General features: G+C 58.9%; 1 protein-coding gene across 4 annotated transcripts; it reads left to right on the top strand.

The window, feature by feature from the left end:
* Positions 1–2,225: 2,225 nt before the first annotated feature.
* Positions 2,226–9,307, top strand: Pi16 (peptidase inhibitor 16). 4 transcript variants are annotated; one of them, XM_055607129.1, is made up of 7 exons: positions 2,226–2,401; positions 4,704–4,928; positions 6,856–6,965; positions 7,049–7,137; positions 7,558–8,226; positions 8,410–8,543; positions 8,868–9,307. In XM_055607129.1, the coding sequence occupies exons 1-6, from the start codon at positions 2,228–2,230 to the stop codon at positions 8,517–8,519; spliced, it is 1,377 nt and encodes a 458-aa protein (XP_055463104.1). In that variant the 5' UTR covers positions 2,226–2,227; the 3' UTR covers positions 8,520–8,543; positions 8,868–9,307. The 4 variants fall into 4 exon arrangements, with proteins under 4 accessions (XP_055463104.1, XP_055463105.1, XP_055463103.1 ...); XM_055607130.1 differs by having other exon boundaries at positions 7,558–7,656; positions 8,410–9,307; XM_055607128.1 differs by having other exon boundaries at positions 8,410–9,307.
* The last annotated feature ends 1,056 nt before the right edge of the window (positions 9,308–10,363 follow it).

Raw genomic sequence — 10,363 nt, 5'->3', positions numbered from 1 at the left:
CTTAAGATTTGGGGTTACCTGGGCAGCCAGGTCCTCCCAGGGGCGTGCAGTCTTCTGGGGTCCCAGCTGCGAGATGAGGTCACTCTATCCAGGAGCCAGGGACCCAAAACCGGGAGGGCAGTGGGCCCCTTTGTTTTCCCAGGCCTCTGGGAGTCTTCCCCTCTTCCCTCCTTCTCATGATACCTGTCCGGCGCCAAACTGTGGACAAAGCTCAGGTGAGGGGTAGAGGGCCTGCTCTGCTGGGGGGTGACAGCTGGGCTGGAGCTGGTGGTCGGGTCTGGCTCAGTTCTCCCTGGAACTCGCCCATTGTGGCCCCCTCCATCCCTCAAGCACTCCGGGGTCCTGGCGCTCACTCCTCCTCCCCAGCCTCCCTCACCCTGTCCAGTCTCCTAGGCTCCTCTTCCCACCTCCTGCCTGCCTCCTGAGCCAAGTGTCAACCCAGAGCTCCCAGTCTGAAATGAGCTCAGTCAGTTTTAACTATTTTTCTTTTAATTATGTTAAATTCCTCTGCCTGCCTGCTTTTGCGGTGGTGACCTGCTGTGCTTGGAATCAAACCCCTGCTCTGACGAGCTCCACCCAGCTGTTGTCTGTCTGGCTTCTTAGGTCAGATTTGCATGTGACCATCTCCCTCTGGCAGTCCCCCAAAGGAAAAACCCTGGGCTCTTTCCTTCTCTCCAGGGGGAGGACACAGGTGCGACCTTGCAGAGTATTCTTCTGCGGTCTGCACTCCAAGGCTTCCGGAAGGAAGCCTGTGGCCCTCGGGAGCCAGGTGTCCCCTCTCACGGTGGCTCTCTTGCCCGAGGATCCACCCCGCCTGGCACCATCTTAGCCATCTCAGTGTGGCCATGTGGAGAGGGAGCTAGAACTGCCTCCGGGAGGAAGCACCTGGAAGGGCCACGCCATCCGTCGGTTCGCAGGTTCGCAGCAGGCCAGCAGGCCGACAGAAGCGCTGCCGGTGGCTGCCGTGGTGCCCTCAAGAGCAAGCAAGTGCCTGAGCGGTGGTAGCACAGGCCTTTATAATCCCAGCACTTGGGAGGCAGAGGCAGACAGATCTCTGTGAGTTTGAGGACAGCCTGTTCTACAGAGTGAGTTCAAGGACAGTCAGGGCTGCACAGAGAAACCCTGTCTCAAAAGAACAACAAAACAAACCAAAAAAGCAAGCAAGGGTCTAGCTCAGTGAAGGTGGCAGAGGTCGGAGCAACTCCACCACAGCAGTGGGCCATCATTTTCTTCAGGCGATTTACATCACTTTGGGAGTGGATATGTCTGCCTGGCCCCCATTTCTGGTATCCTTTCTGTGTGTGTCTGTTGAAATTCTATTCATTCTTGTGCTGCCAGGAACTTCCCATGTGATGTGTCCTCAGGAGAACATCTCTTTGGAAATGCAGTGGTAGAGGATAGTGGTTAGAGAGCAGCTAACCTGGGCTACATAGTGAGGAGAATGAGACCTCCACCCCCCACCCCGGCTTCGCTCTTTTTTGTTTTTGTTTTGTTGTTGTTTCGGTTTGGTTTTGGTGTCTTGAGACAGGCTATCTCTGTGCAGCCCCAGCTCTCTTGGACTCGCTTTGTAGACAGTCTGGCAGCTTCTTTCTTGTTCCTGTGGATGTCCCCAACCCTCTAAGAAGGCTGCTCTGGGTAGAGCAGCAGTTAAGAGGGCCCACTGCTCTTTCGGAAGACCCTGGTGGGCATGTCCCACCACAAACACTGCAGTGGGCAGGACCTCAGGGTCCAGGCACCGGACACATCACCTCCTCCTCCTTGCTCTTTTGACGGCCCGGCAGCCTCCTGTCTTACCCAGTCCTGTGGGGGCAGACGTGTACGGCCCAGCTCCTTCCTTGCCCTGTCCCCAGCACCTAGCGGGTGTGAGCTGGGTGCCACAGCCGCAGCCCTGCGGCTGTTTCTGGGACGGTGTCCCCTGAGGATCTGTTCACGCCTCAGGAGGGACCGTGGTGCTCCTACAGCCGTTGGCCTGGGCCCCCCATCCCCCTACCCTCCCACCCCCGTGTTGGAGAGAAAGGAGGCTGTTGCCAAGGACTCCGGGGGAGTGGACTCAACCCTGGTCCAGACCCAAGGCACCCAGCCCTCCTGGAGACACTGTGTGAGCCGGGCTGGGACTCCAGACACAGCCCCTGCCGCCCCACCCCAGCCAGGGTGGTGCTTCTGTGGGAAGGACTTTAAGTCCAGCTGCCAAGCCCCTGATGGGAAGAGGCAGAGAGGGCTGGCCACCATGCACAGCTCCCGCAGCCTCTGGGTGATGCTGCCGCCGCCGCTGCTGCTGCTGCTGGTGGTGGCCGCTGGCTCCACCATGGCCCTCACGGTGGAGGAGAAGCGCAGTATGGTGGAGCTCCACAACTTCTACCGCACCCAGGTGTCCCCACCGGCCTCAGACATGCTGCAGTTGGTGAGTGTGGCCGGGTGCCCACCTCCAGGGATTGAAGGGGGGCCGGGCATGGCCGTCTCAAGCCCCTCTCGACCCCTGTCCTCGCCTCTGGTCAGTGACAGAGAGTCCTTGGTGGTAGAATGCTGGTCCTCCTAAGCAGCCCGTCCTCTAGGTAAGAAAACGAGGCTCCAAGGAACTCACTCAGCCTTAATCCCTGGCTCCCCACACCAATGGCCTGGAGGGGAAGCTCTCGGTGGACGGCCTGAGAATTCCCACAGAGGAGAAAAGGAAGAGACGGCAGAGCCTGGAGAGGGCTGGGGAGGGGAGAGCAGGCCCGGGATGGGCTTTGGGGCTCACAGGTGCTCCCTCCAGCGCCAGGACTTGTGGTTTAGGACACATCTGTCACCAGGTAGACTCTCCTCCATAAAATGAGGTCACGGCACGCCCCTACTCCCGGGCTCAGTCTCACGCATGTAATACTTCATGCGGTGAGATAGAAAAACACACATATAACACAAACGCCAACTATGCAATAATGAGGGAAATGTCCAGTCTGGCGGAGGGAGTGTTATCAGATGGCCGGCTCGAGGCAGGCAGGATGTCTGCTCCGGTTGCAGCTGATAAAGTGAGAGCCCCTCCCTCTCTGTTCTCCCTGAGGTCTGACTGGTCCACCCCACCCCAGCCCCAGGAACCCTCTGGTAGCCAGGAACCCCCGAGCCAAGTCACACCTGGGAAATAGAGCAGCCAACCTGGGGTCCCAGCGTTTAGGTGGTAGCCCCCGCTCGTGTCCTGTGGCTTGGTGAACCCCGAGGGGAGCCTCTTCCTGATGGACAGTTAGGTGCGGACATCCCTGCCCTGCAGGTCAGAGAGGCTGGCTGAGAACTAACTGCTCCCCAGCACCGCATCCATTCTCAACCCGGCTGTCCCTGGCAACCAGGAACCTCTGCCCGGTCGGAAGCCTGGATCTTTTCAGTTCTGCTGCCTGAGAGCCAGGCTCACCGGCTCCCATCTGTAGATGCAGCTCGCCCTGCTGTCCAGGGTGTGCCTGGCTGGGGGTGTCCCCTACCTGGCTAGCACCTGGTCTCTCTCTCCACCCTCAGCCTGGCTGCACGGCCTTCCTGTACCCCACAACCCAGGTGCCACAGTGGCCATGCCCCCCGAGGGACTTAGGAGCTCGTGAGGCTGGGTTTCTTGGTTCTTGCTCTCGCTCTAACCTAGTCTAGTGCCCAGGACCATTGAATGACAGGGCGAATGGACCTACTTCCAGGAAGAGAACCACGGTGCTTGCCAGGCCACAGGCTGAGAAGTCCTGGTGCTGGGACTCGGGCATCGTTTGGAGGTTAGAGTGGGGACGGCTTTGAGCTTGTCTCTTGATCCTAACTATTGAAAGTACCCACAATACCCAGCATGTGAGAGTTGGAGGTGATGCTACTGCCTGTCCCAGAAGGGGCATGTCTGTCTATCCCGGGGTCCTGTGGGGCGCCCTAGACCCCCCTCATCCCGGTTTCCGCTCCCAGCTGTCCATCATGGCCAGAAGGAGTGGGCTCCTCTGGCCTTGATGCAGGCACAGTTAGGCACGCAGGTGCACACCTAACAGTAAGTACGAGGTTAATTTCTAAAAACTTGAATAGAGAGAGAAAATTGACTAACCCAGGAGCAGCAGTGGCGTTGTCCCATCTCAGGCTCCCTGTGAGGGTTCGGGCACCAGGACAGAGTTTAATGGGATCCAGGCCTTCCTCCTTAGTCCCTGGGGTCAGATGCCTCCCTGCTTCCGTCTCCCACGCTAGCTCCCATGTCTGCTCCCTGACCCTCAGAGGCTCTCTAAGCCCAAGCGCCCTTCCCCAGTGTGTCCCTGCGATGGCCGCGATGAGGCACTCTCACTGGAGAATATGGACCTGGGGTCTGACAGCGTGGGCCAGGGCAAGGCTCTGATGACTGCAAGTGAGGCGCCTTCGAGGGGTGCCCTTGGGGAGGAGGGAGCCGATGAAGGGAGAGCACCTGTTGGGGAAGCCGGAGGGAGGGCCCAGGCGGAGGGGTGAGATCCAGGGACCTGAACACAGCGCCAGCCTCCCCCCCCCCAACGTCTCTCTGGACAGCTTCGGGTGTCCCAGCAGTTCCAACAGCCCAGGGGGCGTCTGAATGTAAGACACTCAGTGTAAGATCACGCTTGGCCTCAGTGGCATCAATTCTCCCCCTCGCCAGAGGGGCCAGAGGTGGCGCTCTCCCATCCCTCGGGCAGCCCGAGGCTTCCTGAGGTCCCGGGCCACCCGGCCTGCGCTCACCTCCCTGGCCTCCCTCTCCCTCCTCCCTCGCCGCCCTGCAGAGCTGGGACGACCAGCTGGCCGCCTTCGCCAAGGCCTACGCTCGGAAGTGCGTGTGGGGACACAACAAGGAGCGCGGGCCGCGCGGGGAGAACCTGTTCGCCATCACGGAGGACGACGGCGTGGACGTGCCGCTGGCCGTGGCGAACTGGTACGAGGAACGCGAGCACTACAATCTCAGCACCGGCGCGTGCGACCCGGGCCAGATGTGCGGCCACTACACCCAGGTGACGGGCGCGGCCGGGGGGCGGGGCGGGGCCGGGTGTGACGGAGGGGCCCCCGGGGTCGGGGAGAGCCACCTGTGCGAGGGGCGGGGCCGGACCTCGGGAAGCGTGGAGGTAGGGGGGGGGTGCTCCCCCACCGCGTGATTGCGCGCGAGCGTGAGTCCGTGGCTTGGTTTGCACCTGGGCCTGAGGTGGAAACGTGCAGGTTGGGCAGGGCGGGCGGGATCTCCAGGTGGGTGGAGCCACGTGCCGGGCCGGGTGGGGTTGTTTGTGGTGGTCAGAATCTTACCCCACCTTGGAGCATCCCTAAGTAATCACGGCGGTTGGTGCGCAGCCAGAGGCCGCTCAAACCGTCGTTTTCACCTCTTTTGAAAACGTGGGTCACCCATTTGAGACTGCTCAGAGGCAGGTGTCACCCCATCCTCCTTTCCTGACACTGTCGCTCTTGGCATTTTCATGTCTAAATTTCTGCTCCTAATCTGCCAAGCTGAGAAAGCAAATAGACACACTTGTTTAATTCTTGCTTTAGAAAAAAAACTGCAAGAGGGCGGCAGGCAAGATGGCCCAGTGGACAAAGGCAGTTGCCACCAAGCCTGAGTAGCAGCTCCTCTGTCCCAACTGAAAAAAAAAAAAAAAAGTTTCTAAAAATCACTGTGTAGGCAGAAAGCACGTGGTCACTGGAGAAAGGTTTCCGGAACCTTCTGACAGCAATTTCTGGCCTCTCCCGCTTTTGGAAAGTTCAGTCTTACTGAGTGGCGTTTGCACTGATGTCAAAGGAATTGTATTTGTATAAATGACATTTACAGCAGAAACCAAAGGGGGGGGGAACAAAACAAAAAAAACAATACCACCCACATGCCCTCCTCCCACTTTCTGTGCCTTTTCAAGCTGGTATTTTTAACCCTAATCTTAAGGAAATAGAAGACCCGCCCAAGGTGGGAAGTTGAAGGTCCCAGCACCCTCCCTGCTGGGACATCCTGGCTCACCCTCACCCAACACCCTCAGGCCAGAAGGACCGAGCTATCTCTGGCTCTGTCCTAAGCTGGGAGCCATTTTCTGCCTCAGCTGCACCTGCTCAAACAGGAGCCGGAGGAGCCATAGCTAATGGGAGCAGCCACAGCTAAGGCAAGGAAAGCACTGCATTCTGCTCCTCCTGCCCCCCTCCCCCGTGGCAGGACACATCTTTTTGTATTGTTGCTGTTGTTGAGACAGGGGCTCAGGAGGTAGCCTTGGCCGGCCTGGGGCTCCCCCAGAGATCTGCCTGCCTCTACCACTACCGTGAGTGCTGGGATTAGGTATTTAAGGAGAAGTTTTTCTAGCAGCCAGGCCATTCCCCAAAAGAGACAGAACAAAGGAGTTAGATGAGATGGGGAAAGTGTCAAAAGAATTCCTCCTTGGACTTTCCTTTTGGCTTGGGTTCCCCTCTGCCACTGATCATCTGCACAGACCTCTGTTTAAAACCTGGTTTAAAAGGACCAAGCCGGGGGTGGGATGGGGTGGGGTGGCCTTTGATCCTAGCATTTGATGGCAGAGGCAGGCGGATCTCTGTGAGTTTGAGGCTAGCCTGGTCTACAGAGAGAGAGAGTTCTAGGATAGCCAGGGCTACACAGAGAAACCCTGCCTCGAAAAACCAAAACCAACCAACCAAACAAAAACCTAAGGATCTGTGGAAAGAGGCCACAGGGTGTGCCAGGGCTTACGGGCGGAAGGTGGGGGAGGGGAGGACTGAGAGGGGCCTGGCGACTTCTGTGTTTGGCCGAGAGGGTAAGACTGCTGCCTCCTGCCTCTAATCCCCTGAGCAGTTTCGGCCCGAGGCCACAGGTGTTCAAGGCTGGGTGACCAGGGCTAGAAAGAAAGCTGGCTTAGAGCTCCACAGGGATGGACTCGTCACCCTGCCCAGGACTAACCTGCTGGGTTTGCCCTCCTTTAGGTAGTCTGGAGCAAGACTGAGAAAATCGGCTGTGGCTCCCACTTCTGTGAGAAGCTCCAGGGGGTGGAAGAAGCCAACATCCACCTGCTGGTGTGCAACTATGAGCCCCCGTGAGTGCTGAGGGGCCAGAGCCTTGGGGGGGCACAGAACATGGGGGCGGGGTGCTTGCCTACAGCAAAGCCTTCTCCTTCAGGGGGAACGTGAAGGGGCGCAAGCCGTACCAGGAGGGGACTCCATGCTCCCAGTGCCCCCTTGGCTACAGCTGCGCGAACTCCCTCTGCGGTGAGTGGCAGAAGAGGTGAGGTGGGGTGGGGAGGATGCAGCCCAGCGTGACTGGCTTAGAGAATCCGGGCTCCCGCCCTGAGAAGCAGAAGAGGGGCCTACGGGATGCGAAGGCGGGGACCCTCTGCCACTTTCTGTCTCCGTCCCCCCCCCACCCCGCTCAGCTTTGGGACCTCATTACCCCAAGTGGCAGATTTCATCCTGAAGTCCCCACAGAGGGTTGAGATCCAGAGGCTCTGCGGTGCAAGGCGAGGGGGCGTGGCCGAGCAGGAAGGCCAGGGGTGGGCGGGGCCTGCGATTCAGTGACCTTACTAGAGGGGCACACCGCGGCAGAGGGGCGTGGCAGGCGCATCCCAGTGGGATACTGTGCGGCCGGGTGGGGTCCCGTTCGCAGCACTAATGCTCGGCCTTGCCAAACAGAGCCCACGAGAAAGCCGGAGGAGGCGGAGGATTCGCCTCCGACGGTGACCGAGGTCCCTTCCACCCTGACAACCGAGGCCCCAAGCTCCGGGGAAACCGGTACTCCGCCCCTAGCAACCTCCTTGGTAACAAATGTCGCGGGTTCCCTGGCAAAGGAGTCCTCACCTGCAGCAGAAACAGATGTCCAATTTTCCATAGCAGCGGGAGGCCACGACTCCGTGGCAACAGAGACTCAGCCTTTGTCAGCTGAGGTCCCCTCCGTTTACCCAGCTGAGGTCCCCTCACGGGATGAAGGGCCAGTTAACTTCCTCCCATCAACGCGTAGCCCTGTCCCCGACTCGGTGGGCCAAGTCGCCAGCGCCACCTCCATGAGTCCAGAGAAATCTCTGGATTCCAAGAAGACAAAGAAAGTAGAGCCCCTACCCGAGGTCCTGCAGGAGGCTGCACAGTTACCTACAAGAGACCCAGCGTTCCCTGAGGCAGGGGCAGAGTCCAAGCTTTTCAGTGAGGCATTGGCCGCAGCTCTTCCAGCCCAGGATGGTGAGGTGCAGGCCTCACCGAACCACGCTGGCCACCCTGCCTCCACATCCCTGCCTAACTCCCCTAGAGGCTCTGCCTTGGCTAATGCCACAGGTGGGCGAACCTTGGCCCTACGGTCGTCCTGGACAGGTAAGGCCCGAAGCCTTAACTTCCCTTCCTTGCTCCAGAATGCTGGTACCCTGCTGGTGCCAGCGGCTGGGACACGGTAGAGCACGTTCTTCCCTGCCTGCAGCCTGCGCCTTGCATGGAGTGAGTGGAGGGTCAGGAGAGGCTGTTTGCAGGCTTGAGGCACACACCGCTTCCTTTCTGCAGGGGCAGAGGACCCTGAAGAGGCCGGCTTGGATCTGAAGAATTCTGGCCATGTCTGGGGTCCTTTCCTGGGATTGCTGCTGCCTCCCCTGCTTATGGCTGCCATCTTCTGAAAGGGACACTCAAGGCTAGGCCTGGTGAGGAGACAGGCCTGGTGAGGCCTCGTGCCCATTCTGGATTCTTTCCCCAAGTTAGAAGCCAGACCTTCTGGAGCAGGTCCTGCTCTCTCTGCGTCCCTCCCCCAGCCATGCAGTGCCAGCCCAATACCCCACCTGGGAGTGCTTCTTGACGGGGTGGAGGCAGGGGACTGCCCTCAGCCAGCTGCAGGCTGTTCTGAGCAGGGTTCTAGTGGCCTAGTGGCGTATGTGCTTCGTTTAAGGACAGGGGACCTTAGCCTCCTCGGGAATGTGGCCCTTCTAGTCCCTTGGGAAGAGCTGCAGCAGTACCTACTGCCTTCCCAGGGAGAAGAGGTCAGCTGCCCAAATGCTGTGTCCTCCATGCTGTCCCCGGCCCCCAGACAAGATGCTGCCTGGCTAGAGGCCTTCTGGAAGGGGAAAGCTGTGGGTCCAGCTCACAGTAACTGCACACCAGGCCCTTCCTGCCCCTTACGGCAGAGTCCTACAGAGGGCCCCACAGGATGGGGTAGGGTAGGGTGCTGTCTGCCTGCAGGCTCCTGACCGGAGTCCCCGGGAGGCTTGGACAGCAGACCATGAGGGGGCAGGTGAAGAACAAGCCCCACCCAAGTGGGGTTCTGTGGGTGGGGAGACAAGGAGCAGGCGCCCGAGGCAATCCTGAATAAAGCCTGTCTGAGAGCCAAGTCTCAGTGCTTGCAGAAGGTGGAGCATTGTGGGAAATCAGGTCTGCCTATCCGTGCAACGTGTAACTCTTCCCTCTTTTCTCCTCCCTCTCCTACTCTCTGAGCCATCCCTTTCCCTCCTGTAACTTCCTCTCCATCCCAAGCCACAGCTGGTCTTATACCAAAGAGAGAGAGAGCGGAGGGAAGGCCCAGGGAAGGCTGTCTCTCCCAACTTCAGAAGTTATTAGTGGGGCATCATGAGATGGCTTTTGGGCTCAGGACATTTCCACAAGGACGCTGATGCTCAGGCCTGTCCTGGCCACAAGTTTCAAAATGGCAAGGTTTGGGCAACTCAGGTGCTTGAAGGATCCCCGAAGCAGGGTCCCAAGGCCTAGAAACCTGTGTCGGGCTCTGAGGACATCGATCTTGAGGTGCTGTTGCCATGAAAACAAGTGACAAAAGGCACCAAGTGAGAGGTTGACTTGGGCTAGGGAGGGGTCCGGGCCAGGCTAGTACTGACCTGCACCACGGCTAACCCTCTCAACAAAGACACAGACGTCACCCCTTAAAATCATACAACATGGGGGCAGTGAGAAGGCTCCTGGGTAAAGGCACTTGCTGTCAGGGCAGTGGCCCGGGTTCAGTCCCCCTGGGCCACACGGAGTCCTGAAAGGTATCCTCCAACCACCACGCAGGTGCCATGGCACTCATACCCCACCCCAACCTCTTTATTTGGGTGTTTCTGTTGTTTGAGACTGGGTCTCCACGTAGCCCCTGGCTGTGCTGGAATACTGTATGAAGACCAGGCTGGCCTCACCCACCTCCACCTGCTTCTGCCTCCCGAGTGCTGGGATCAAAAGCGTGAGCCACCAACACCTGGCTGAAAAAAGATTCTGAAGCAATGCAACTCGGTATTTCCGAGATTCATTTGGTGTCTCTATAGGACCCGGGTGGGCATGATGACGCGTGCATGGGGGTCACAGGACAACCTGCAGGGATATTCTGCCATGTGAGTGCCGGGGTCAAACTCAGGTTGTCAGGCTTGGTGGCAAGTGCCGTTACCCACTGAGACAACTGGACAGCCCCACCCTGACGGTTTCATTATACTCATTCTCGACCTGTGGAACTCTCACCAATACCAACACTGCACCTTTTCATTCC

This window comes from Psammomys obesus, unplaced genomic scaffold (assembly GCF_907164565.1).
Source record: "Psammomys obesus unplaced genomic scaffold, mPsaObe1.curated_primary_1811, whole genome shotgun sequence".
In the NCBI taxonomy this organism is placed as follows: domain Eukaryota; kingdom Metazoa; phylum Chordata; class Mammalia; order Rodentia; family Muridae; genus Psammomys; species Psammomys obesus.
Note: the sequence above shows the minus strand (reverse complement) of the source record. Positions and strands in the feature narration are given on the sequence as shown.